Source organism: Saccopteryx bilineata, chromosome 1 (assembly GCF_036850765.1).
Source record: "Saccopteryx bilineata isolate mSacBil1 chromosome 1, mSacBil1_pri_phased_curated, whole genome shotgun sequence".
In the NCBI taxonomy this organism is placed as follows: domain Eukaryota; kingdom Metazoa; phylum Chordata; class Mammalia; order Chiroptera; family Emballonuridae; genus Saccopteryx; species Saccopteryx bilineata.
The window spans coordinates 407,134,245-407,161,702 of NC_089490.1; the positions used below are offsets into that span (position 1 = coordinate 407,134,245).

Genomic DNA, 27,458 nt, shown 5'->3' on the forward strand with positions numbered 1-27,458 from the left:
GCATGTCTGACTGAGCTTTATTGCGGAAAGAGAGAAGAACAGAAAATAAATATCCTCAGAGAGGAAGCCAACTCAGGCAGGGAGGAAGCTCAGAGGGTCAGCAGGCTGGAGGATGCGGTGGTGGCGGTAGCGGTGGTGGGGGGGGCCCCGGGCGGGTGCCCACCCGCTCAGCCCCTGCTGGGGTGCCGGACCGTGCGCCGGGTGCGGCCGGGGGCCTTGCGCTGAGCCAGCAGGGGGTGGCACACACTGTCCTGGCACAGGCAGCTCTCGATGTGGGTGTAGGTGTGTTTCCGCGAGCTGCCGTCGGGGCACTGCAGCTCCACCTCCCGCCGGCTGGTGCGCTCCTCCTTGCAGCAGGAGCACTTGTGGTCCAGGGCCTGCGCCTCGGCCGAGTACCTGGGGGGCGGGCGGGGGCGGGGGGTGGGGGCGCACAGTGAGGGCCGCCCCTCCCTCCTGGGCACGCAGCTCCCCTCCGCCGCCCCCACCCCCAGCCTGAAACTCACATGGCAAAGGTGCCGCAGGACCCGGAGCAGAAATTCATGACGACCCGCTTGGTGCAGCCGCCATCTGAAATCTCCTTGGTGATGGGGATGGTGGAGCAGGGAATCCTGGTCTCGTTGCGAGGGGTGCCTGAGGGGGCAGTGAGGTGGAGGCTCGGGGAGGGGTCTCCACACCTCCCGGGAGACGCCCCGCCCCCCGGGTGAAGTCCTCAGAGCCCGCAGGCAGCTGAGACGTGACGGGGCTCCGCCCCCTCGTGCCGCCCACCCTGGAGGGGCCCGGGGAGCCCACCCGCCAGGCCTATACTCACATTTCTTGCAACAGCCGTTGGGCATGAGGGTGATGGAGCCCTAAAAGGAAAGAGAGTGAGCCTGGGACCCCAGACCTCCCCCAACAAGAAGTGCCCCCCAGGTCCACAGGGGTCGGAAGGGACAGTTCCTACGGAAGGGGCCCAGGCCAGCGGCCAATGTCGCAGCACCGGGGACCCGCACCCCCCGCAGCGGCCACTGTCCCAGCACCGGGGACCCGCACCCCCGGCAGCACTCATGGCTAGAGACCCGGGCGGCCCTCTCACCGGGACGCAGGTGCTGGGGTCGAAGTCGGGACAGGAGATGTTGGAGATGGAGGAGATGAGCTGGTTGTGGATCTTCACGCAGCTGAAGAAGCTGCAGTTGTTACTGGGGTCACTCTTGATGTCCCCGGGCTGCAAGCAGAGGGCAGCCTGGTCAAAGCCAGCAGGAGGCCCGCCCAGAAGGACAGAGAAGGATACCTGGCAGGCCAGACCCCCACCCTGGCCAAGTGCAGCTTCTTGGATGGGAGGTGGAGGGGGGAGTCCAGCCTGAAGGCTCAGTGTCACCAGGCAGGTGACATGCAGGAGGGGCCCAGGGACAGCCACCAGCCTGCAGTCTATAGATGTGTCCACCCCCTAAGCCCCGCAACCTGCAAATGTGACTTATTTAGAAAAAGGGTCTTTGCAGTTGCAATGAAGAGAAGCCTCTCCAGACGGATGACCAAGTGGACCTGAATCCAAGGACAGGCGTCCTCACGACAGGTGATGGAAGAGACAGAGGGACCATGTGACCCCGGGGGACACAGACTGCAGGGACCCAGCCACAAGCCCGGGATCCCCAGGAGCACAGCCCTGGACGCCCACATCTCAGACTCTGCTGTTCTCACTGCCCCTGCCCGTCTGTGGTCACACGTTATAACCACCCAGGCCCTGGGAGACTCCACACACACACACAGACACACGCACACACACGCACACACACACACGTACACACATGCGCGCGCACACACGCACCTTCAGGACGAGGTCCTGGCCTCCAGGCCTGCGGATGACACACTGGCTCTGCTGACACTTCTTGCAGCATTCACCCGGCACGTCCACCAGCTCGAAGCCCTAGGAGGCAGGGCGGCTCAGGGTGGCGTGGGGGGGGGGGGCTGGGGCGTGGGTTGAGGGGGGCCTCTCTGGGAAGGGCGGGGGAGGGGAGCGGGGGCTCACGGGGCTGCAGGAGGTGGTGTTGCAGGGCAGTTTGCTGCAGGACACCAGGAAGAGCTGCGTCTTGCTGTCCACGACGTTGGTGCACACGCACTTCTCACACTTGGGTGAGTACACTGAGGAGCCAGGCTGGCGCATGGGGGGAAGGGGAGGGGTTGCGTGAGGCAGGTGAGCCCCAGAGCCTGCCTAGGACCCCCCCCCGCACGTCCCCCACCCCCGGCTCAGGGCAGCCCCCACCCCGCTCACCTGGTATTCAGCATCCCCAAACACGCACACACCCTTGGGCTCTTGGGGAGAAAGAGAACAGAACCGTGAATCAGATGCACAGCCAATGGACGGCGTGGGCACTCGACCCCCCTCAGGCCACGGCTCGGCCCCAGCGGCTGCCCAGCAATCATCCTCAGGCAACCCTGGGTCAGGCCCTCTGCCCCCCCCCCACCCTCACCGCCGGCCCTCTTACCGCAGGAGAACACGGGGCAGCACCTCCCAGGCCTCATCTCACTCTTCACTTCGAAGCCCAGCTTACACTGCGGGGGCTTCTCCTTGCACAGGCTGGTGTTGCACTCTGAGGACAGAGGGGGGGGGTGTGGGAATAACGACGACGCCCCTCGTAGGCAGGGCCCCCCGGCCTCCCCCGGGCAGGGTCGGGTCCCGAGACCGTAGCCCCTCCGTGTCCCAGCCGGACACGCCAAGGCCCCAGCCTCCAGCAGTCCCGGACCCGGTGCTGCCTAGCTCACGGGGGCGGTGGGGGCGGGGAGGGGCCTTGCTCAGTGACAGAGAGAGGCCCGGGGGCCCCAGCACAGCTCCCCCACGCCCGGGCGGCCTTACTGCAGAAGGTGACGTTGCAGCAGGTGTCTGCGGGGTCGACCTCCGTGACCAGGTAGGTGCCGTCCTCGACACACTCGGCGGGGGGCTTCTGGCTGCACTTCTTGGGCTCACACGTGATGCCGCTTCCTCCTTCCAGGCAGATGCAGTCCTTGCAGTCGAACTCAAAATGCTCCCCAAACTGCAGACGGGAAAGGGGGTGAGCAGGGACCACGGCTGTGCCCGTCCCCCAGTGTGCCAGGGCTGTGCCAGGGCCCCGTGGGGGAGTCTCTCTCTGCACACAGGACGGTTCTGGTCCAGCATCGAGGTGGCCATCGTTCAGGGCCCGGCCACGGGTAACAAACACGACCGTGACCTGAGGATCCCCAGCGTTCTCCTACAGGGGCCGGAGGACGTGGCAGGCGCACTGTGCGTGTCTCCTCAGCCTGCGCAGAGCAGGGCTAAGCGGCTGACCGTGAGCGGGAGCCACAGACGGCGTCGCCACGGCTAAGACACTGTCTCAGGCTCAGACAGAGCGCGGCACAGCTGATGGGCCTGCGGTGTGGAGTGTGGATAGACCAACGGGCAGACAGACGGACGGACGGATAGAGGGAAGGAGCAGGGGGTTGTTGGAGGCATGGACGTACGGATGGACAAGCGAAAGGAGGCGTGGACAGAGGGACACAGGAACAGACGCAGGGAGGGACCGGCAGACAGACAGACAGACAGAGGGGTGGGAGCGGGGAGGAAGGGGTGCTGAGGCATGGACACCCCTGTCAGCTTTCCGGCATCAGAGGCAGACTAAGGTCGGGTGAGGCCCCGGGCGCAGGAGAAAACACTGGGGCCCTTACGTTAGGAAAAAAGGTGTCAAGTTGGGGTCTTGTGGGACCCTTCAGAAGTCGGGGCCCAGGACACGCGCCCAGTGCGCCTGCCGTCAAATCCACCTCTGTCCAGGATGTAAATGACTCCCCTCCCCAAAACCTGAGTCTTTGAGCTCCCAGGTTCTTGTGTCCAACCCACCCCCTAAGCTCAGGGTCTGTGAGAACAGCAGCCCAGCCGCCCGGACTGGGGCCTACCTCTCTGGGCACGTTGTCGGGTCCCACACAGCCTAGGAGAGAGGAGACAAAGCCTGTGAGCGGGGCCGGGGGCGGGAGGCCCGGCTCGGCCTCGTGGGGGCGGGACAGAGGACCGGGGGCTGAGGCCCGGGCTCAGCCTCGTGGGGGCGGGACAGAGGACCGGGGGCTGAGGCTCGGGCTCGGCCTCGTGGGGGCGGGACAGAGGACCGGGGGCTGAGGCCCGGGCTCGGCCTCGTGGGGGCGGGACAGAGGACCGGGGGCTGAGGCCCGGGCTCGGCCTCGTGGGGGCGGGACAGAGGACCGGGGGCTGAGGCCCGGGCTCGGCCTCGTGGGGGCGGGACAGAGGACCGGGGGCTGAGGCCCGGGCTCGGCCTCGTGGGGGCGGGACAGAGGACCGGGGGCTGAGGCCCGGGCTCGGCCTCGTGGGGGCGGGACAGAGGACCGGGGGCTGAGGCCCGGGCTCAGCCTCGTGGGGGCGGGACAGAGGACCGGGGGCTGAGGCTCGGGCTCGGCCTCGTGGGGGCGGGACAGAGGACCGGGGGCTGAGGCCCGGGCTCAGCCTCGTGGGGGCGGGACAGAGGACGGGGGCTGAGGCCCGGGCTCGGCCTCGTGGGGGCGGGACAGAGGACGGGGGCTGAGGCCCGGCTCAGCCTCGTGGGGGCGGGACAGAGGGCTGGGGGCTGAGGCCCGGGCTCAGCCTCGTGGGGGCGGGACAGAGGACCTGGGGCGGGAGGCCCGGCTTGGCCTCGTGGGGGCAGGACAGAGGGCTGGGGGCGGGAGGCCCGGCTTGGCCTCGTGGGGGCGGGACAGAGGACCTGGGGCGGGAGGCCCGGCTTGGCCTCGTGGGGGCGGGACAGAGGACTGGGGGCGGGAGGCGTACCACACACGTCCACGCAGACGTCAAAGCCGGGGGCGTAGCTGGTGGTGCCCTCCGGGCAGAAGCAGCCTTCCACCAGCCGGGTGTCGTTCTGCGGGGAGCTGGAGGGCAGGAGGGCCTCGTGAGCTGGGCGTGCGGGCGGCTGGGAAGCGGGCGTGCTGCTGCGGCAGCAGCACGTGGGCAGTGCCACCCCAGTGCCCGGCTGAGAAGGAGACCGCCGTCCCGGGCTCACCCTCCCGCCACTGACCTGGTTTTGCAGGTGGGCTCCTCGGCCGGGCCGCAGGCCTGGTACTCCTTGTGAGGCGGACACGTCACGGCTGCAGGGGAGAGGCTGCCGTCAGAGGGGCCAGAGCCAGGGGGGAGGAGCCTCTGCCCAGCCTCTCCCACACAGGACCCCTCCGGGGCAGCACCCAGCTCAGTGCCCCCTGCTGTCCCGGGCTGAGCAGAGCCCTGTGGGGCCAAGGGCTGGGGGCACTTACAGCAGGCCCCGTGGGTGTGCTTCCGCCAGTCGATGCAGACGCCCTCGTGGGCACAGAGGGCCGCGTAGGTCTGCAGGCTGGCGCACTCCAGGCCCGAGTTGGGCACAAAGCAGGTGTCAAACAAGCAGGCTTCGTAGTAGTGCTTGGGGGGTGCCAGGGGGTGGCATGGGGCGAACAGGCTGCGGGCGAGGGGCAGGGGTCACGCTCCGCCCACCCCTCTCAGGGGCAGGGGTCACGCTCCGCCCACCCCTCTCAGGGGCAGGGGTCACGCTCCGCCCACCTATCTCTCAGGGGCGGGGGTCACGCTCCGCCCACCTCTCTCACACTCCCCACCACCCAGCAGCCTGCACCTGAGCTGCCCGCCGGGGTGGCAAAGGGCTTGGGGAAAGGGGGCCAGCCCTGTGGCCCGGGGACAAGGCGCCCTGGGGCAGGACCCCCGAGATGGAGGCTCCACATCTAAGTGGCACCTTCCGGCATCCCCCCTCCCGCAACCTGGGCAGAGGGCGACTCCGCCTCAACTCGCACACCTCTGAGGGCGAGGCGCTCACTTCCTGCCAGCTGTGCCAGTGCCCCCCTCTGTCCAAGCCCAACATAGCCCCCCCACATCAGCCTTGGTCAACCGGTCTACCTCAGGCTTCACGCTCAGCCCACCGCCCACGGGCAGGAGTGCGTCGGCAGGTCAGAAAAGGACATCTGGCCAGACAGCTGAGCCCCACAGAAAGCAGGAGCCCGCGTCCTGGGCGCCCCTGGGGCCGGCGCCTGCCCCCCAGCTCCCCGCGACCGAGGCAGCAGGCGGGGCCAGGGGGCACAGTCACCTGTCCATGATGAGCTCACAGAGAGCAGATGAACAGTTCTTGCTGCCCCCGGAGGGTGTGGTGGCCGGGCGCTTGGTGGTGAAGCTCATGTGGGGACAGTGTGGCTTGGAGGGGTCGTTCACCACCCACTGGTCCGCGGCGACCTCGCAGTCGGAGGTGACCTCCCCACTGGGCAGCACGCAGTCATCCTTGGTGTCGTTGGTACACGTGCCTGTCGGTGAGAAGGCCCGTCTCGAACCCCGGGACCCCGCCCCTCCGCTTCTCCATCCCAGCCCCCCCACCCCTGCTGACCAACTGGCCAGGGCCAAGGGCACCAGACAACACTAGACTCTCCTCAGCTCCCCACAGGGGCCAAACCCAGGACGGTGGCCGTGGGCGCCCGAGCAGAGGACCAGGGGGACCTCGCCGGGCTGGCGGGCGGGTACTGGAGCCCAGACTCCGCCCGCCACCCCCACCCCCGGGGGGAGAGTCCAGGAGCCACAGGGGGCCGGCGGTCCGAGGCTCACCGCACTGGCCCTTGGTGTTGTTGCCAAACAGGCGGTAGGGCAGCCGGATGGAGAAGGAGAGGCCGTTGTAGGAGATGAGGGCGCCCAGCTCGGGGATCTCCACCATGTAGTTGATGCCCGACTGGTACACTTGCAGCCCGTATTTCTTGTAGGGCAGCGCCACGGCCTGCTTGTTGACCAGCACCTGCGGCGGCACACCTGGGGTCAGGGGCCGGGGCCGGAAGCCTGGCCTGCCCGGTCACCTCCGGAAAGAGAGCCTCGCAGGTCAGAGCAGGACAGGGCCTTTCCTCTCTTCCTTGTCCCGCTGGCCCCAGGACAAGTAGCCAGGTGCCGCCCAGGGCACCCCCAGGATGGGAACCAACAGCTCCATGCAGCGTGTGCCCAGCCCCTGCCCGCCAGCGCCCCCATCCTCGGGGAGAGGGCTTCTGCCACTGAGACCTGTGCCCGGGGTGGGTGGCCGGGGGCCCTGAGTGCGGACGTCCCGGGAAGGGCCTGGGACAGGGGTTGGATGTGTCCCCCGGGCCCTGCCCTGCCCTGCCCTCTGCCAGCCCAGCCTCCCACCGAGTGGGGCCCAGCGACGGTGTGCCCGCCGCGGACATCCCGCCCCCCGTGGCGTACCTGCACCTTCAGGGGCATCATGTGCACAGTCTTGATCAGCACCTCCTGGGTCTCGTGGCGCACGATGAGGGTGCGGGGGCAGGACACCCGGTCGTTGACGTCACAGTGGTAGTTGTCAATGTACACCCCGAAGTTGTCCACGGTGGGCGTGACCTGCTCCACCAGCACGTAGGTGCAGTTGCCTTGGTAGCTGTAGTAGAGCCCGTCGAAGGTGACGTAGTGCGGGTCCCCCCAGCCCGTGCAGTAGCCTGCGGAGGGGAGCTGGGGGTCAGCGCAGGCGGGGCCGGGGGGGGGGGAGAGCACAGGGGGGGGAGGGAGCACACAGGAGCCGGGGACAGGAGAGACCGGTTCCCAGGGCGCGTGGACACCCATGCCGGGAGGCTCCCGTTCTGCCATCAGCCCCCAAGAGGACATCTCCCCAGCCAGCCCGTGGCGGCCTGTTCCTTCCACAGGACAGAGGGGCCTGGCTCTGGAGCCAGGAGGTCTGGCTTCGAATCCTAGCTTTGCACCTCGCATCCCAGAAGCAGCCTCACTCCACGGAGGTGGCCGTGGTCCACCGGGCGAGCCCACCGAGGTGGGTGGAAACAAACAGGAGGCGTGAGAAGTCCCTCAGGGCAGGCGGGCTGGTCCTATCCAACGGGGGCTCTGTGCCTGAGGGCCTCGGGCCCTGCAGCCTCCACCCACAGAAGGGAGGGGGGCGGGGAGCTTACAGTCACACTCCCAGTGCCAACAGCAGCCGTCGGGGTCCTTGACGCGCACAGGTGTGAGGTCGTTGGAGCAGGTGGGCATGGGCGGGGGCTTGCACTCCACTTCCACGAGCTCCACGGTGTTGTCGTGCTTGCAGATGGCCTTGGTGCAGTTACACAACCACCAGGTCTCGTTCTCCTGCGGACGAGGGCACGGGGTCAGCCGGGACCAGCCGACCCCTCTGTGGGGCTCGCGAGGCCTTGCGTGAAGCCAAGGAGCCCTCCCCGTGAGGCCGGAGGCCAAGGGTGCCCGTTCACCAGACAGCTTCATCAGCCTTCCCCACAGAAAACCACCTCCCGTTCCGGGAAAGGGGGCACGGGCGTGGGCAGGAAGGTGGGAGCGCTCGGGCAGACCCCGCGCCTGGCAGGCCCGGCTCTACCGGGGACGGCTCAGGACCAAGGGGATAGGGCCATCTAGAATGACCTGCAGAAAAGCAGCCCCTCGGACTTCAGACCTGGACAGGAGGTGTTTGATGCTGAGGGAAACAAAAGCTGCCCACAGCCCACTGACCTGTCTGGGAGGGTCAAAGTCTGGGCACCCAGGGGGCTTGGCGGGGGTGGTCATGGTGGGTGGGCGGGGCGTTGAAGATGGTGTGGGCTTTGAGGGCATGGACGTTGGAGTGGGCGTGGGCGTGGGCGTCGGAGTGGGCGTGGACGTGGACGTGAACGGGCAGGACCAGTTGAAGAACTCCAAGGTGCAGCTCAGCGAGCAGTTCACGTAATAGCAGGTGTCCCCGTGAGTGCCACTGTAGACCAGCTCACCTGCAGGGGGGAGACAGACCGGGCCCCTATACCATCTCGACAAGGCTGGCCACCAGAGTACCCGGCAGGTCCCCACAGAGGCCCCCAGAGGAGAGCTGCAACCCTCTCAGGACCCCAGGCGCATGGCCGCAGCGAGGCGGAGCTGGCCACAGAGACGGCCACCCCACTCAGCGTGTAGCTCCTGGGCAGCTCCTGGTTTAGATCCCAGACCTTACTCCTAGCCACCGGAAAACGCAGACCAAAGTACCCCCGCCCCTCCTGCCTGAGAGTCGAGAGTAAAGCAGGTGGGCACCTGGAGCGTAGTAGGTGTCATTCAGAACGCAGCAGACGACCTGGGTAGCGGAGCTGACCACGCCCGTGTGCGTGACCACGCCCGTGGTCGTGATAGTGCTCGGGGTGGCGATCGGGGTCAGCGTGGAGGTGGGCACGCTGGTGGAAGTGCTGGCGGTCCACGGCGTGGATGGCGTGGGCGGCGTGGTTGAGGGGCGTCCTGTCGGGGTAGGGGTTCCCATGGTGGTCGTTGACACAGTCATGGGAGTGGATGTGGGCGTAGATGGCGACTCTGGGGTTGGCGAAGGGGGCACAGTCGTGGTTCCGCTGGTGGTGGTGGTGGTCGTGGTGGTGGTGGGGGGCACTGGGGTTGGGGTCTCTGTTGAGGTGATGGGTGTGGTGGTGTGGACGATTGGTGTTGTAGTCACTGTGGTGGTGGGTGGTGGTGTTGGGGTCTCAGTGGTGGTGGTGTGGGGGGTTGGTGTTGGGGTCTCAGTGGTGGTGGTGGTGGTCGTGGTGGGGGGCACTGGGGTTGGGGTCTCTGTTGAGGTGATGGGTGTGGTGGTGGTGTGGGGAGTTGGTGTCGGGGTCTCAGTGGTGGTGGTGGTGGTCGTGGTGGGGGGCACTGGGGTTGGGGTCTCTGTTGGGGTGATGGGTGTGGTGGTGGTGTGGACGATTGGTGTTGTGGTCTCTGTGGTGGTGGGTGGTGGCGTTGGGGTCTCAGTGGTGGTGGTGGTCGTGGGGGACACTGGGGTTGGGGTCTCTGTTGAGGTGATGGGTGTGGTGGTGGTGTGGACGATTGGTGTTGTGGTCTCTGTGGTGGTGGGTGGTGGCGTTGGGGTCTCAGTGGTGGTGGTGGTGGTTGTGGTGGGGGGCACTGGGGTTGGGGTCTCTGTTGAGGTGATGGGTGTGGTGGTGGTGTGGACGATTGGTGTTGTGGTCTCTGTGGTGGTGGTGTGGGGGGTTGGTGTTGGGGTCTCAGTGGTGGTGGTGGTGGTCGTGGGGGGCACTGGGGTTGGGGTCTCTGTTGAGGTGATGGGTGTGGTGGTGGTGTGGACGATTGGTGGTGTGGTCTCTGTGGTGGTGGGTGGTGGTGTTGGGGTCTCAGTGGTGGTGGTGGTGGTCGTGGGGGGCACTGGGGTTGGGGTCTCTGTTGAGGTGATGGGTGTGGTGGTGTGGACGATTGGTGTTGTAGTCGCTGTGGTGGTGGGTGGTGGTGTTGGGGTCTCAGTGGTGGTGGTGTGGGGGGTTGGTGTTGGGGTCTCAGTGGTGGTGGTGGTGGTCGTGGTGGGGGGCACTGGGGTTGGGGTCTCTGTTGAGGTGATGGGTGTGGTGGTGGTGTGGATGATTGGTGTTGTGGTCTCTGTGGTGGTGGGTGGTGGCGTTGGGGTCTCAGTGGTGGTGGTGGTTGTGGTGGGGGGCACTGGGGTTGGGGTCTCTGTTGAGGTGATGGGTGTGGTGGTGTGGACGATTGGTGTTGTAGTCGCTGTGGTGGTGGGTGGTGGTGTTGGGGTCTCAGTGGTGGTGGTGTGGGGGGTTGGTGTTGGGGTCTCAGTGGTGGTGGTGGTGGTCGTGGTGGGGGGCACTGGGGTTGGGGTCTCTGTTGAGGTGATGGGTGTGGTGGTGGTGTGGATGATTGGTGTTGTGGTCTCTGTGGTGGTGGGTGGTGGCGTTGGGGTCTCAGTGGTGGTGGTGGTGGTTGTGGTGGGGGGCACTGGGGTTGGGGTCTCTGTTGAGGTGATGGGTGTGGTGGTGGTGTAGGGGGTGGGTGTTGGGGTCTTAATAGTGGTGGTGGTGGTTGTGGGGGTGGAGGGTTTACAGTACCCACAGCAGTAGACATTGATCTCATAGTCGAGGCACCTGGCTGCTGGCATGTATGGTCCTCCTGGCTTCTGGTCTTGGTGTCTGCACTCCAGCCCCACTGAGAGGTCGCACACCACCTTCTGCTTGAGCTCTTCAAGGGGGGTTTCTTTAAACTGAGAAGCTCTACAGGAGATGTTGGCGGCCCAGCCTGGCTGACAGATGTCCCCGATGGGTTCAAAGTCTCCTCCTGAGGCGTTATTATAGTCCGGTTTCCCAGAATCCACCCAGCCCGTCCACTTGCAGTCATCCACACACGGCGTGGTGCCTGGCACTGTGGTGGTCACTTCTGGCGTGGGCGTGGTGATGGTCACTGTGGTGGTGGTCGTTGGTTCTGCGACGGGCGTGGTGGGTGAGGCGGTGGGCGTAGTAGTCACTGTGGTGGTGGGTGGTGGCGTTGGGGTCTCAGTGGTAGTGGTGGTGGGTGGTGGCGTTGGGGTCTCGGTGGTGGTGGTGGTCGTGGTGGGGGGCACTGGGGTTGGGGTCTCTGTTGAGGTGATGGGTGTGGTGGTGGTGTGGGGAGTTGGTGTTGGGGTCTCAGTGGTGGTGGTGGTGGTCGTGGTGGGGGGCACTGGGGTTGGGGTCTCTGTTGAGGTGATGGGTGTGGTGGTGGTGTGGGGGGTTGGTGTTGTGGTCTCTGTGGTGGTGGGTGGTGGCGTTGGGGTCTCAGTGGTGGTGGTGGTGGTCGTGGTGGTGGGGGGCACTGGGGTTGGGGTCTCTGTTGAGGTGATGGGTGTGGTGGTGGTGTGGATGATTGGTGTTGTGGTCTCTGTGGTGGTGGGTGGTGGCGTTGGGGTCTCAGTGGTGGTGGTGGTGGTCGTGGTGGTGGGGGGCACTGGGGTTGGGGTCTCTGTTGAGGTGATGGGTGTGGTGGTGGTGTGGGGGGTTGGTGTTGGGGTCTCAGTGGTGGTGGTGGTGGTCGTGGTGGGGGGCACTGGGGTTGGGGTCTCTGTTGAGGTGATGGGTGTGGTGGTGGTGTGGGGAGTTGGTGTTGGGGTCTCAGTGGTGGTGGTGTGGGGGGTTGGTGTTGGGGTCTCAGTGGTGGTGGTGGTGGTTGTGGTGGGGGGCACTGGGGTTGGGGTCTCTGTTGAGGTGATGGGTGTAGTGGTCCGAGTCACTGGGGTGGTGGTGGTGGGAATTGGGGTTGTGGTCTCTGTGGTGGTGGGTGGTGGTGTTGGGGTCTCAGTGGTGGTGGTGGTGGTTGTGGTGGGGGGCACTGGGGTTGGGGTCTCTGTTGAGGTGATGGGTGTGGTGGTGGTGTGGGGAGTTGGTGTCGGGGTCTCAGTGGTGGTGGTGGTGGTCGTGGTGGGGGGCACTGGGGTTGGGGTCTCTGTTGAGGTGATGGGTGTGGTGGTGGTGTGGATGATTGGTGTTGTGGTCTCTGTGGTGGTGGGTGGTGGCGTTGGGGTCTCAGTGGTGGTGGTGGTGGTTGTGGTGGGGGGCACTGGGGTTGGGGTCTCTGTTGAGGTGATGGGTGTGGTGGTGGTGTGGATGATTGGTGTTGTGGTCTCTGTGGTGGTGGGTGGTGGCGTTGGGGTCTCAGTGGTGGTGGTGGTTGTGGTGGGGGGCACTGGGGTTGGGGTCTCTGTTGAGGTGATGGGTGTGGTGGTGTGGACGATTGGTGTTGTAGTCGCTGTGGTGGTGGGTGGTGGTGTTGGGGTCTCAGTGGTGGTGGTGTGGGGGGTTGGTGTTGGGGTCTCAGTGGTGGTGGTGGTGGTCGTGGTGGGGGGCACTGGGGTTGGGGTCTCTGTTGAGGTGATGGGTGTGGTGGTGGTGTGGATGATTGGTGTTGTGGTCTCTGTGGTGGTGGGTGGTGGCGTTGTGGTCTCAGTGGTGGTGGTGGTGGTTGTGGTGGGGGGCACTGGGGTTGGGGTCTCTGTTGAGGTGATGGGTGTGGTGGTGGTGTAGGGGGTGGGCGTTGGGGTCTTAATAGTGGTGGTGGTGGTTGTGGGGGTGGAGGGTTTACAGTACCCACAGCAGTAGACATTGATCTCATAGTCGAGGCACCTGGCTGCTGGCATGTATGGTCCTCCTGGCTTCTGGTCTTGGTGTCTGCACTCCAGCCCCACTGAGAGGTCGCACACCACCTTCTGCTTGAGCTCTTCAAGGGGGGTTTCTTTAAACTGAGAAGCTCTACAGGAGATGTTGGCGGCCCAGCCTGGCTGACAGATGTCCCCGATGGGTTCAAAGTCTCCTCCTGAGGGGTTATTATAGTCCGGTTTCCCAGAATCCACCCAGCCCGTCCACTTGCAGTCATCCACACACGGCGTGGTGCCTGGCACTGTGGTGGTCACTTCTGGCGTGGGCGTGGTGATGGTCACTGTGGTGGTGGTCGTTGGTTCTGCGACGGGCGTGGTGGGTGAGGCGGTGGGCATAGTAGTCACTGTGGTGGTGGGTGGTGGCGTTGGGGTCTCAGTGGTAGTGGTGGTGGGTGGTGGCGTTGGGGTCTCGGTGGTGGTGGTGGTCGTGGTGGGGGGCACTGGGGTTGGGGTCTCTGTTGAGGTGATGGGTGTGGTGGTGGTGTGGGGAGTTGGTGTTGGGGTCTCAGTGGTGGTGGTGGTGGTCGTGGTGGGGGGCACTGGGGTTGGGGTCTCTGTTGAGGTGATGGGTGTGGTGGTGGTGTGGGGAGTTGGTGTTGGGGTCTCAGTGGTGGTGGTGTGGGGGGTTGGTGTTGGTGTTGGGGTCTCAGTGGTGGTGGTGTGGGGGGTTGGTGTTGGTGTTGGGGTCTCAGTGGTGGTGGTGTGGGGGGTTGGTGTTGGTGTTGGGGTCTCAGTGGTGGTGGTGGTGGTAGGGGTGTAGGTGGGGGTATGGGGGGGCTCCGGACACTCGTCCATGGGCAGGCAACAATTGACGCGTATCTCGTAGTCATAGCAGAGTCCAAATGGCCCTATTCCGTACTGGTCTTCATTTTTGCAGATGAACCCGAAGGAGACATTGCACTGAGCCTTCTGCCCCAGCTGCTCCCAGCTGAGGTGGGGGTCCTCTGCCGATCTGCACTGGATGTCCTCAGGGGCCTTGCAGACGCCGTCGAATGTCTCTCTGTCACCGTCAGGGCTGTCGCTGGGGTGGTTCTCGTTGATCCAGTCGGACCAGAAGCAGCACAGCTCTAAGGAAGCAAGATCCAGCGTTGGCCATCTGTACCAGGGAGTGGCACCTTCCAGGGGGGTCCCTGGGACTCGGGGAGCTCAGAGACCCTGCCCCGGCCTGCTGCCCCTGTTACTGACAAAGGCCAGAATCATAGACTCAGAGAGTTTGGGGCTGGACACCACATCTACCCTCCTTTTACAACTGAAAACTGGGGCTCAGCAGGGGAGGAGCACCCCAACGCCACACCAGGGCTCAGAGCTCCAAGCCCGATGCCCCTTTCCCAGCTGTGGTCAAACCCCGGAGCCAAAAATACAGGTAACGGAAGGGTCCCCCATTCTGGTGAGGAAGCAGGCTGGCAGGGCTCGGGCTCGGCTCGACCGACAGTGCTCCCGTTGTCACCCAGACCTGGTCACGTCCCCCCTGCGTGAGTGCCTGCACTCAGCCAACCAGGCGCCACCTATGGTCTCTAAGCAGGTGGCCGGGCAGCCGCCCCGAATCTGGTGCCGGAGCAGCTCCGCCAGACTCCCCCTCCTCCTCGTCCGCCTGTCAGTGGGAGGGAGTAACAGCCACACACTCACTCGGAGTTGTCGAAGCCGGAGTGGAAACTGCGGGGAAAGGGAAGAAGAGCACGTCATCGGGGGTGGGGGGGGTGGGAGCCGGACATGCTCCCAGTTTCACAAGTCCCTGTTCTCTGCCGCTGTCATATCCCTGCCGGCTTGCTCAGGGGCGGCCGCAATGTCAGCCAGAACCAACACAAGGGAATGGAGGGATGTCTCCCGGCTCTGTCCAACCCAAAGGGACGCTGTCTTGCTGGCTCTGGGAAATGGCCCACATCGCCCTCATGGGGGTCTGGGGCCCGGGGTGCCGTCAGGAGGCTGACATCCCAACCCCACCGCCGGGAGTCACGTCAGCGTCCCCTCCTGCCTGTGAGCAGAGGCCAGCCCCGGCCGCGCAAGCCTCCCTCCTGTCCCCAGAAGGGCCGTGTCTGCTGGGCTGGCTCAGGGTGCGAGGGCAGGCAGGGGTGCGTGGCCCTGGGCCTCACCTGTGCTGGGGGTCGGGGTGGTGGTGGTGGTGGTGACGGTGACGGTGGTGGTGGCAGGCACAGGTGTCGTGGTGATGGGTGTCGTGGTGATGGGCGTCGGGGTGGACACACAGATGTTGAAGTGCTTCTCCACCGTCCCATCAGGACCACAGATCTCCCAGTAACAGAAGGCACCTTCCTGGGTGTAATTGAGAATCTTCCCTGGGGGGGCAGGAGAGGGGCGGACATCAACACATTGGGAACAAGAACCCTCAGCCCGGCCCAGAAAAAGGGTAAAAAGGCAGGGCGTTCCCCCAGCTCTACCCAGTGCCCAGCCAGTGCCCGTCAGAACCCCGTGCCCAGAACCCTGAGGGCCCCACGTTACAGGGAGGGTGTGGTGGGTGCCGCCCAGGGGCTCTGGGGGGAAAGGACCTCCAGGAGGAGACCCACCGCCCGCCGAGCCCAGCCCCAGGAGTCCAGGGCCGGGCAGCCTGCCAGCTCTCAGGCCAGGCATCTCCGGGCAGCCTCAGAGGGCAGCTTACCTACATCCGGCTGGCAGACTTGTGAGGAGTTGGTGCACACACTGAAAAACAAGTGCAAGGGCTTCAGGTCCGGGGACGCCGGCCTGCCCCACGCCCCACGCCCAGTGCGGCCCAGACCCCAGGACACAGCCCCACAGGAAGCTGCCCAGCGGCTGTAACGGTGGGCAGAGCGAGGGTGAGGCGAAAGCTAGACAGAGAGGCCAGGATGAGAACAGGCGTCCCTGTACCCTGGCCCCGGTGTGCAGGTGTGGGCACATGCGTGCCTATGCCCATGCAGGTGTGCACTCATGGGCGTGCATGGGTGCCCACCACCCCCGGACCCCCTGCAGTGTGAGCTTGGGTACCAGGACTGGCAGTCGTTCGGGGGGGGGGAGGGACGCTCCAGGCGGGTAGTGGGTGTCGTTCACGTAGCAGCCACACTGGTCTGCCGTGACACACTTCTTCTGGTCCTCGTCATAGATGGGCCTGTCCGCGGGGCACCGGGGGTAGCAGCCTAGTGGGCCCAGGGCGAGAGGCTCGAATCAGGTCTGGCAGACCCCACCCCTTCTCCCCGCCCCGGCAGGGCCTCCTCTCTGAGATCTTCCACTGGAAAGCCAGGGACCTAGATACCACCCCCAGCTGAGCCTGGCGCACTGCCATACGGCCAAAGAGACAGCCAGGCCCCGCCTACCTGCTGTATGCCCCTGACCTCTGACCTGGCCTCTCTCTCTCTCAGTTGTGCCTGCTAGTCCTCAGCTCAAAGGCCCCCCACCCCACGCTCTGAAAGGCCCCCCACGCCACCCTCTGAAAGGCCCCCCACCCCACGCTCTGAAAGGCCCCCCACCCCACCCTCTGAAAGGTCCCCCACCCCATGCTCTGAAAGGCCCCCCACGCCACCCTCTGAAAGGCCCCCCACCCCATGCTCTGAAAGGCCCCCCACCCCACCCTCTGAAAGGCCCCCCACCCCACGCTCTGAAAGGCCCCCCACGCTGCTCTGCCCGCTCCTGACCCTACGGGAGGGTGTTAGCCTGTGTCTTTCCTGCCTCTCCCCCCGGAGGGCAGGTCTCAGCTCAGGCTCCAAGCGCCCTGTTCAATGAACAGAGTCTGCAGCAAGGGGGGCCTGGCCCACCCTGGAACGTGAGGGTCCCAGCCCAGGCAGGGTGGCCGGGTTGGTTCAGACTCACCTTCCAGGTAGGACACGGAGATGTTGGAGTGGATGCCGTTGATGGTCCTGCAGGTCTCGAAGCTGCGGTTCCCGCAAGGCTCGTAGTGCCACTTACACTCGTCCGGAGGGTTGTAGTAGTCACAGAATATGGCTGGGGGGGGGAGGGGGGAGGCCAGGCGGGGGTCACACTCTCTGAGGACCTTGGAGCCTCAGGCAGGCAGGCAGGGGGAGGCAGGGCAGGAGACCGCACCCCCCCTCACCCCCCACCTACCCCCACCCCCACCCCCGCACACACACAGCAGCAAACCCCGCCCCACCCCCACGCCCACCCCCGCACACACACAGCAGCAAACCCCGCCCGCCCCAGGACGCCTGGGCCGGGGCAACGGGCACTCACGGCACAGGTCGGGCGTCCTCCAGTACACGCAGGCGCCCTCCTTGGTGCACTCCTGAGCGTAGGAGGCCACGGCGGAGCAGAAGCACTCGCAGTCCCCGCCGGTGTCACAGGAGCAGGAGTCGTGGACGCAGGCCTCGTAGAAGGGCTTGGGGTCCACCTGGGGGAGAAGCCACCATGTGCCTGCTCCGCACTGACCTCGTGGGGCAGTCCTTCCCCATGGCAGGCCCATCGACAGCCCTGCTCCTGGGACAAGGCACGCCACCCAGCACTGGCCTCCCAGGGCTCCGAGGGGACTGATGACGACGACAACGCGCGAGGCTCAGAGACGGTGGCGCACCCCTGGCTGTGCAGACTCATCGCTCAGCCCCTGCCACGGCCTGGACTGAGGACCGACTGCACGTTAGGGGACTAAGTGTCCTTTCCCCTACCCAGGAAGGTACAGGGCGCTGGGGGTCCAGCCAGGGGTCTCAGAAGGAAGGTTTGACATCTATCTGGTCACGTGTTTGCAGAACACAGAGGATGGAGATGGACGGGGACAGCTGCCCCCGGGTGACTCAGCAGGGCGACTCTCCAAGGGTTTGGGCAGAGAGAACGCGGAGCTGCTTGACCGCCTGGCCACACCCTTTGCCCCGCCCAGGCCCCGCCTCCCGTCGTGGCCCCGCCCTCCAAGGCCCCGCCCCGCCCGCCCACCTTGCTGTGGCAGACTGCGAAGACTGGGCTCTTGATGATGCTACACTGTTTCTCCGCCCAGGCGCGGCGGTGCGGGTTCAGGGAGCAGGGCTCCGGGTTGGTGGTCACGTCCGGGCAGGTGGGGGCCTCCTTCCAGCTGTTCCCGAAGTCCAGCTCGCTGTCTACCACCATGTGGTCCCGCGTGGTGAAGTCGTTGTTGGAGCGCTCGTCGAAGTTCCCGCAGAGGCCGCACACGGTGCCCTGCGGAGAAAAAGTGAGCAGGGGCTTCCCGCGGGGCTGGGGCTCAGGGAGCCGGGGGCCTGCTGGGGCCGGGCAGGCAGGGGCGGCCGCGCACCTTGTAGGACGGGGCCAGCTTGATGAAGATGGTGGTCTTTTTGTCCCAGATGACGATGATACCGGTGCTGGTCTCCACCACCAGGTACTGCCCCACCTCCCGCGTGGTGTAGGCCACCTGCTGGCCCTGGTCACGGTGGATCACGGTGCGGTGCTTGTCTTCCAGCTTCAGCTCAGTACTCTGCCCCCCGGGGACACACAGTCAGTGGGTGGACCCAAGGCCCCCGAGGACCCACTTGTACTTCGGGGTGGGGCAGCACTCACCCCAATGAAGATCTTGATGGCCTTGGAGCAGGTGACACCGGTGGTGCCGCAGGGGACGTTCTCGGTGATGATGCTGAAGGAGCCCAGTGAGGCATTGTGGCCACAGTAGTCCTGGGGGCCCACAACGGGACGTGAGCCCAGCTGGCTGAGCACAGGTGTCCCCAGGGCCCCACCCCCGCCGAGCCTCCCCTTTCGTCTGCCGAGAGGGGTAACCATGCCGCATGAGGGCCCTCACCACCCCCACACGTCCCTCGTGCCCTGTGCACCACATGCCCCCGTGCACGAAGGGAGGGCCACAGAATGGGAAGGCAGCCCCCCCATGGCGCCCTCAGGAGGGCCAGCAGAGCGAGGACAGGGAGCAGGGTCGGTCCTGGAGGTGCCCTTGGCCTCACCTGCACGGCCACGTAGGAGCAGTGTCCGTCAAAGTCGTAGTACTTCCCATCAAAGGTGATGTAGTGGCCACTCCCATAGATGGTACAGGTGCCATGGCACCTGGTCTGGGTGCAGGCCCAGCGCCCTCTCTGGCAGGTGCTGAGGAGAGCAGGAGAGGGGTCTGCAGGGCCTGCAGGAGCCCAGGTCTCCCCCACCCCTACTCGGGGGGCAGCCTGACTGAGCCCCCAGGTGCTGTGTGAACAGCGCCCCAGGCTCGACAGCTGCAGGTGCCGGCTGACTCAGAGGTGCTTGTCCAGCACCCCCATTCGGGCCAGGACCCTGACCGGCGGGTAGGGAGCCATAGAACCCTGCAAACACAGGCGAGCCCCCAAGCAAGGAGGCCCCATGCCTGGCCTGCTCTGCAGGACACACTCCTCTCAGAGCACGTGGGGCCAGGGTCAGCCGGGCCAGGCCACTTACCAGGTGTTGCAGTCCACTTTGATCTTGTCCCCGGGGTTGTACAGGTCCCGGTTGTGCACACACGGGCACTGCTCCTCCATGACGCACCCCCCACGGCCATCATCCATCAGCCCGTCAGGGCACACGCAGCCGCTAATGCACTCTGTCTGGTACTGAGGGCAGCCGGGCAGTGCTGGTCAGGGACTCGATGCCAGCCTGGCCCTGCCCCTGGCTGCTTATCTGACACTGTGGGCAGCCCCTGTGTTCTCACACCACCCCTGACTTCTCTTGCTTGGCCCACCACTGGGCAGGGAGGCAGGTGGGGGCTGCCTGCCAGAGGCCCCTACACTGACCCCTGTCCCCCTTAGGGGACTTAGGCAGGAGCCACAGACTGCTACCTCCCTCCCCCCTCCTCTGGGACAAGCAGAGCCAATGAGGCTGCCATGTCCCCGGGGCTGGTATCCAGAGCCCAGGACCGGCTGCCTCCCCTCCACATGGCTGGTATCCAGAGCCCAGGACCGGCTGCCTCCCCTCCACATGGCTGGTATCCAGAGCCCAGGACCAGCCCAGGACCGGCTGCCTCCCCTCCACATGGCCCTGCCTGGCACTCACGTGGCCGGCGGCCAATGTCTGGCAGCTGGTGGGTCGGGGATTCCGGACGGCCGGCGTGGTCAGGTTGTTACAGTCGATGTGAATCTTTGGGGCCGCACAGCCTGGGGGACAGAGGGGCCACCTTAGCTCAGCTGCCGTCACAGGGTTGAGAGGGCTGGTGGAAGGGGGGGAGGCCACACAGGACAGCGTCCACTTACTCTGGCCGAGCAGCCTCACCCGCGTGCAGTGCAGCCTGGCGTTCCGGCAGACGCTGTGAGGGGGAGGCGAGACTGAGTGAGCCCTCTGCTTGGCCGGCAGGGTGGGTGGACAGGGACTTGGGCTCCCCAGGAAGAGCAGCCGCACCCACCCTGCATCCAGCCCCCCACCCCGCCCGCCCCGCCCTGCCCCACCCCGCCTGGCACACCTACCATCGCTCCTCCTGCCTCAGGACCACTTCGCCCGCCTCCAGGTAGAGGCCGCGGTGGTAGCAGGAGCACTTGGCCAGGTGCACACAGCGGCCCTTCTCGTCCAGGAAGGTGTGGTCGGGGCAGCCGCAGCCGTCCACGGGCGCGAAGCCCTTGAGGCAGTGGGTGTCGGCCTCGGACAGGGCGCGGCAGGTCTGCTGGCAGGTGGTCAGGTTGTAGAGGAAGACCTGTGACTGGGGGCAGGAGCCCACGTCCTTGTCTGCAGAGCGGGGGCCTCGTCAGGGGCGGGAGGGGCCTCCTGGCTCCCAGCGCCCGCCCCACCGGCTGCCCCCGATCCCGTCCGAGGACCAGGACAGGACGGGCAGACACCTGCCCGGCCGAGTGGCTGATGAGGGCGTTCCCCAGGATATCCAAGCTGCACACGTGCCCCCCGCCCAGTACGCCTCCCTGCTGGGCAAACAGGCTGTGGCCGCAGCTGCGCACCTGACCCTTGTCAGAGAGGCTGGGAGCCAGGCGGCTGGCTCCAGAGGGCCGACCCTCCCCCGAGCTGCCCCAGGGGATGGTGGGTGAACAGAGGGCCAACCCCCATGGGCACCGGGAGCGCCCCAAACCCCAGGGTGCCCGCAGGAGCGGCACTCACTGCAGACGAGCTCCCGCCAGCCCCAGAGCATGACGCCCTTGGCAGCACAGGCGCGGGCGTAGGAGGACAGGGCGGCACACATGCAGTCCTCGTTGTTCTGGCAGTTGCACGTGTCATATTTGCACCTCTGGGGGGCGAGGAGAGCGGGGCTGGGACCCAGCACGCCTTGCGGGCACTCCCGACACGCGCATGCGCAAGCTCACATACACACGCTCACACGTGCTGCACACGTATACATGCACACAGGAATACACGTCCACACGCAATGCACACAGGCACGCACACTCACAGGGGCACACACGGACACGCTCACACGTGCTGTACACGTGTACATGCACACGGGCATACACGTCCACACGCAATGCACACAGGCACGCACACTCACAGGGGCACACACGGACACGCTCCCACTCAGCCCCTCCCGGCAGGAGCCTCAGGTGGCCGGGCTGGATGGGGCGGGTAGGAGTGCGTGCACGGCCCCACCCACCTTGTAGTACTCGGCAGGGTCCACGGCGGCGTGGCACCGGCTGAAGGGGGTCTCCGTCCTCTTCAGCAGGGAGCACCAGTGCTCCGCGTAGTTGGCTAGAGAGGAGTCAGAGCCTCAGGGGAGGTGGTCCCCAAGTCCGGCTGTCCGGTCACCCGGGCTGGAGTGGGCACTGCCCCCTCCCTCCCTCCGGGTCAGGTCAGCCGAGGACAGGGCGCCTCCCCTCTCTCCACCTCCCTGGCTTGCTGGGGTGTCGTGGAGGGCGTGAGGGCGTACTGTCCTGGCAGGGGGCCCACCCCTGGATGGGACGGGCGGGGGCACCCCCCAGCAATTAGTGGGCCCAGCCCCACGGCCCTGGCCCCTGGCAGGCTGCCATTGTGGGCACCATAAACCAGCCACAGGGCAGAGAGCAGCTGGGGGCACGGGCCACCCCGAGCAGGGCAAGCCGTTTCCTCCTCCCGCGCCCACACGCCGTGTCCACCAGGAAGCCCAGCTGCCGGGCAAGGCCGCCGCAGCCCTGGGCCAGCTGCCCCGGGCGGGGCCGAGCCTCACCGCTCTCGATGTTGAGGGAACAGGGGTCGTCCAGCCAGTCCAGCTTGTCCCGGCAGCTCGACTGGGCCTTCCAGGTGTTGGCGAAGCCGGCCCCCGTGGCCTCCACCAGCCCGCTCGCCGTCTTGAAATCATCGCCTTCCTGGCCGTTGAAGTTCCCGCAGAGACCTGAGGGACCAGGACCGGGTTGGGGCGTGGCGGGGGGGCAAAGGGGCCCCAACTCGTGGGGCAGGAGGGGGGCGCCGGTGGGACCACTCACCCTGCACGTGGCCCTGGACGGACTGGTCCAGCGTCACGAAGAGCTGCATGAGGGGCACCAGCTGGACCTGCAGCCTGAGGCCGAAGGCCGTGTCCACCACCAGGTGGTGGGAGGATGGGCGGAAGATGGAGAAGCTCGCTGCGGGGCGGAGGCCGGGGCGTGAGCGGCGTGAGGGGCGCACGGCCTGCCCCCCGCACCCTGCCGCCCGGGGCTCCCGGCTGCGGCTCACCTGTCACGTGGGGCAGGTTCACCTGAAGCTCGTTCAGCAGCACGCTGCCGTCCGACTTGAAGGCCACCACCTGCGGGAAAGGCCGGGGGGACAGTGGGGCTGAGGAGGGCCTTGGGGACCGGCAGCTGGGGAGGGAGGGCTACGGGGCAGGGGGAGGGGCACCCACGTTCTTCTTCTTGTCCGCCAGGAGCACCACTGTCTTCAGGCAGGTCTGTTTGTCCGTGGAGCCGCAGGGGGCCAGCTCGCCCAGGAGGGCGTAGGAGTCCTCACGGGCGTCCTGCGGGGGGCGGGGGACAGAGGCTGCGGTGAGGACACAGGGCCACCCCCGGCTCCTCCCGCACCCCCGCCAGGGCGGCCGGCCCACCTTGGTCAGCACGTAGTAGCAGTCCCCGTGGAAGGTGTACTTCTTCCTGTCGAAGGTGGTGATGTGGGAGCCGCCCTCCAGGGCGCAGGTCCCGGGACACGGCAGGTCTTTGCACACCCAGCGGCCGCCGTTGCAGACGCTGTCGGGCAGCGGGCGCGGGGTCAGGCTCGGTGCTGTCCCAGCCCGCCCGGCCCGACCCCGGGCCTCAGGCTCAGCCCTGGACTCACCACTGCTCGCAGTCGTTGCTGACCTGCTGGCCGGGTGCGTACAGGTGGCCGTGCAGCTTGCAGCGGCACTGGCTCACAGGGATGCAGCCCCTGCCCCCGATGTCATCGTACACGGTGCCTGGGACAGCGCAGGGACGTCACACTGAGCCGGCCTCAGGGGCCAGGGCCCCCAAGGTGGGCTGTCTGCCAGGCATTCCACCAGCGGGCACCTCTGGTCTTTGGAGTGACACTGTGGTCCCCACACTGTGTCTGGACAGGAACCTTCCTGTCCCTGAGAGTCTGACCCCTTCCCAGGAACCTCCATGGACCAGAAAGGAGTCAGCCTGTCCACAGGGTAACAACCGCAAAGGTGTCCCCCACTGAGACTCCTCGAGGCCACCGCTGTGGGTGTAGGCGAGGGGCCTTCATCACTGGGTCCCCTGCACCTGCGCCTTGTCCCCTGACATCGAAGGGGAAGGCTGCCAGCTTTGCTTCCTGTGCCATTGTGCCCCCCCCGCTGCCCTGCCCCCTGGGCACAGCTGGGAGCCCTCGCCCACGGCAGAGGCCCTGTGGCCGCGTGGGGGCAGTGCCCTGTCCCGCCCGCCTGCCCCAGCAAGTACCTTCCGGGCAGAAACACCCGTCCATGCGGTGCTCCTCGCACAGGCTGCTGACCTCCAGGTGGGAGCAGGTGTCCATGCAGGGCGAGCCGCTCTCCAGGTAAACCATGTTCCCAGGGCAGGTCTTGGCTGCAACGGCCAGACCAGGCCCCTGAGCCAGACGTGCCCACGTGGTGGAGCGTGGCGGGCAGGCCGGAGGGGCGGTACGCCAAGGGGCCCCGGGTTCTGGCCTCCCACCCGAAGCCGAGGCCGCCTCCTCGGTGCACAGACGAGGCTCCCGGCCAGGACACCTCCTCAGTGCACAGACGAGGCTCCCGGCCAGGACACCTCCTCAGTGCACAGACGAGGCTCCCGGCCAGGACACCCGGCTGCCCTCCCCACGGCCCACTCCCTCACACCCTGTGGCCCCAGGCCCCAGCCCCCAGGCCCCAGGCCCCGGGACGCTCACGGCAGAGTGAGGCGGTCCTCCAGTTCCCGGGCCGCCCGCCGGCGTGGGAGCACTGGCGGGAGAACTCGGCGATGGTGCTGCAGACGCAGGAGGCCCCGGCCGGGCACTGGCAGCGGTCCTGGGTGCAGGCCTGCACGTAGGGCTCCAGCGGCACCAGCCCCAGGCACTCCGCGAAGGCCCCGGCCGTCAGGAGCCGCTCGCACTCGGCACGCTGGCGGGCGGAGGCGGCAGTGGTGAGTGGGCGTGGGCCGGGCCACTCACGCCCTCCTTCCGTCCACACAGCGGGGGGGGGGGGGGGGGGGGGCAGCAAAAGCCGGCGGGCGCCGGGCTCTCCCGGGCGGAGACGAGCAGCACCGCCGCCCCAGGACCCCCGCCCCGCCCTGGGAACAGCCCCTGCCCGCAGCGGGTGTCCTGGCCACTCACGTGCTCAGAGCAGGACTTGGGGGCCGGCTCCTCCTCGGGGTCATCGCACACCTCCTCGGGCTTGTGGATCTTCTGCATGTTCCCAAACTCGATGGCGCTGAAGAGCACGCCTAGGGGGCGGGCACAGCCGTGAGGGGGGTGCCGGGCTGAGAGCCCCCACGCACCCTCCACCCGCCACGCCCCCGCGGCCCTCACCGTCGGAGAGGAACTCAGAGTGGGTGGGCAGGCCGTTGTAGTCGCCACAGAGGCCGCACGTGTGGTTCCGGAACTTACTGTCCAGCTCCAGCTGTCGGGGAGGAGGGGGCGGCTGAGCGGCCATGGGCCCGCGGGAGGGGCCGCAGGCCGGGGCAGCTGGGGGAGCGGGGGCGGCCCTCACGGCCCAGCCCAGCGGCCCTCGCAGCCCAGCTGCCCCACGACCTCGTTTGAGTGGACGGCGGGGTCAGCAGGAAGGCTGGGGTCAGCCGGGGGCGTTGGCAGGGGATCCTAGCAGCACCGAGGAGCCCACCACCCCCAGCCCTGAGGGTCCCCACCTTGGGTGGGTTCTGTAGTGTTTGTTCCCTCTGTGCACCAGTAACCTGCCTGCCTCCTCCACCGGCACAGACAAAGGCTGCGGGGCACCCCCCCCCAGGCCCACCCTGGCCCGCCCTGTGCCCCGCCTGCCCTGCCCCACCCCGGGCCCAGCCCTGCTCCGGGCCCAGCGCCCACCATGAGGGAATCCTCCCGGTTCCACATGAGGGTGAGGCCGGCGCGGGAGAAGACCTTGGTGTAGGCGTCGTTCTTCTCGATGAGCAGCCCGGAGCTGTAGTGCGGGGTGCCCACCCTGGGGGAACCGGAGGGTGTCAGGTGCCAGCTCACCCAGCCACCACCCCGGCTGCCCCCCTGTCCTGCTGCCCAGAGGGGCCCTGAGGCCGTGCGGCCACCTCTCGTCCTCGGGCCACTGGGGCTGCCCAGGAGCCCCCGGTCCACCTGAGCTGGTCTGGCTCCTTGGGCAGAGCCGCACGCTGTCTGTCCATCTCCCTCGTCACACCCGCCCCTGTCCAGAGCAGGGCCCTCTCCCCAGGGGCACCGGCAGGAAGGAAGGCAGGCTCTGCCCAGGTGGGGGGTTTCTCCAGCCCCTGCCCACCCCCGACGGAAACAGGCACTGTGCTCCCCACAAACTGTGTGTGCCTCTGGGGCCCCTGTGCCCACTCCCTTCCTGAGCCCGCCTGGCCACCTGGGCTATAGCCAGACCCTGCAGGTGTCGGGCAGGAATGCGCTTAGGGCCCCATTGTCCCCAAGATAATGCAGGGACAATAGCTGGGGAGGTGGGAAAGGAGTTCCCACGCCCCCCCCCCCAGCTTCTGTAACTCTACCCTGGGGTCACGAGCACAGAACTTCCTCACCAGACGCCTGCCAGGCCCCCAAGGCCAGGAGCCCTGGGCTGTCCCACCACTGCCCAAGCCTGCTGGGCCCAAGCAGAGGGAGACTCACAGGATAAAGCAAGCCCTAAGCTCCACCCCCACCCCCAGGACTTGGCCCGTGGGGGCTCCTGGTGGGGGCTCATGGGTGTTTGCTGAGTGAATCTATGACCTACATGCAAGTCTCCTTTTGAGAATGAAGGGTTTTGGGGGTGGTCAGGCTCCTGGGGGCTCCCAGGGGCTGCTGGGCCCCCCTGTTTCTAGGACACGAGAGGGGACGCCACCCGGCCCCACTCACATGGCCCCATTCACCACCACCAGCTGGCGGGTGAGGTAGACAGTGTCGTCCTTGATGGTCAGCAGGATGTAGTCCACCTGGGGGTGGCCCCCACTGCGGCCGGGGCTTCTCTTCAGGTGCAGGGCGAACTCCTTATAGGAGTCCCGGCAGTCGGAGGCCAGGTTGTAGTCGCAGAGGCCGGGGAAGCGGTAGAGGTCCCCGTCGAAGGTCTTGTAGTGGAAGTCACCCCATGTGCTGCAGACGCTGTGGCCGTGGTTTCGGGCTCTGCCCTCTGGGGAGCAGCGAGGACAGACGGGGTGGGGGGTGAGTAGCCAGGGACAGATGCCAGCACCCGGCCAGCGGCCCTCCGTAGAACCTCCATGGTGCATGACAGCGGCTTAGAGCCCTCGGGCACCTCAGTCTGTCCTAGCCCCAACCCTCCCTCCAGGCGGGCCCAGGCAGCGCCCGCCTCACAGCTGATGGGTAAACTAAGGTCAGAGGCCCATGCCTCCCACCACACTGTCTTCCTCCTCAACTTGGCTTCTGACGGGCCAGCAAGAGGGTGGACAGCAGCCCAGGGCCCAGGGAGGGTCGTCCTACAGGAGGAGCCTCTGCCAGACCTTGTCACCCCACCTTGCTGGGACAGGGACATCCCTGTCCTAGGTTCCCAGTCCTCTCTAACTGAAGTGACCCTTCCTGCAGGTAGCCAAACACCTGCTCTGCAGAAGGGACTATCTTAGCCTTGACCCTCTGAGGGTCCCCAATACCTGGGACTGAAGCTTAACCTCCCCTCCCTCGTCCAGTTCCTCCAGGCCACCCCTGCCCGCCCCCCCACCACACACCCCCGTACTCATAGGCAGCACCCAGTTTAGGTATTTCTATCTGGTATGACCCCTAGCACACACTCTGACCAGGTGGCCACCTTCAAAGGGATGATGAGAACCAAGACCACCAATCCTTCCTTCTTTCCTTCCTTCCTTCTTCCCTTCCCTTCCCTTCCCTTCCCTTCCCTTCTCTCCCTCCCTCCCTCCCTCTCTCCTTCCTTCTTTCTTTCCTTCCTTCCTTCCTTCCTTCCTTTCCTTCCTTCCTTCTTCCCTTCCTTCCCTTCCTTCCCTTCCTTCCCTTCCTTTCCTTCCTTCCTTCTTTCCTTCCTTCCTTCCTTCTTCTCTTCCCTTCCTTTCCCTTCCTTTCCTTCCTTCCTTCTTCCCTTCCTTCCTTCCTTCCTTCCTTCCTTTCCTTCTTTCCTTCTTTCCTTTCTTTCCTTCCTTCCTTCTTTCCTTCCCGCCAGCCAAAGTCCGCAGGGCTGCAGGACACCCCCCACGCCCTCACCTTTGCGCAGTTCTGCGCCCCCGGCCGAGCTCAGGGCCAGGCACAGGGCCACCAGGCAGCCTAAGGGCAGCCCCATGGTGGCTGGGCACGGCGGTGTGG

The 27,458-nt window shown here is 66.5% G+C and overlaps 1 protein-coding gene across 1 annotated transcript; it reads right to left on the bottom strand.

Moving 5' to 3' along the window:
- MUC2 (mucin 2, oligomeric mucus/gel-forming) lies at positions 1 to 27,458 on the bottom strand. Its single transcript, XM_066252384.1, is given in 49 exon segments — positions 1 to 396; positions 504 to 630; positions 809 to 848; positions 1,073 to 1,201; positions 1,802 to 1,900; positions 2,003 to 2,128; positions 2,246 to 2,286; positions 2,460 to 2,564; positions 2,828 to 3,005; positions 3,880 to 3,911; positions 4,760 to 4,857; positions 5,004 to 5,073; positions 5,236 to 5,414; positions 6,051 to 6,261; positions 6,557 to 6,740; positions 7,175 to 7,422; positions 7,885 to 8,059; positions 8,432 to 8,682; positions 8,975 to 13,918; positions 14,478 to 14,504; positions 14,942 to 15,142; positions 15,463 to 15,503; positions 15,807 to 15,832; positions 15,834 to 15,955; positions 16,626 to 16,757; positions 17,004 to 17,160; positions 17,694 to 17,933; positions 18,028 to 18,207; positions 18,291 to 18,401; positions 18,683 to 18,821; positions 19,143 to 19,294; positions 19,734 to 19,834; positions 19,931 to 19,983; positions 20,141 to 20,396; positions 20,778 to 20,904; positions 21,265 to 21,359; positions 21,814 to 21,978; positions 22,070 to 22,207; positions 22,299 to 22,368; positions 22,465 to 22,575; positions 22,663 to 22,801; positions 22,890 to 23,007; positions 23,489 to 23,614; positions 23,934 to 24,144; positions 24,357 to 24,466; positions 24,552 to 24,642; positions 25,062 to 25,176; positions 26,052 to 26,322; positions 27,360 to 27,458. Coding segments are annotated over 49 exon segments (11,367 nt in total). The 5' UTR covers positions 27,436 to 27,458; the 3' UTR covers positions 1 to 167.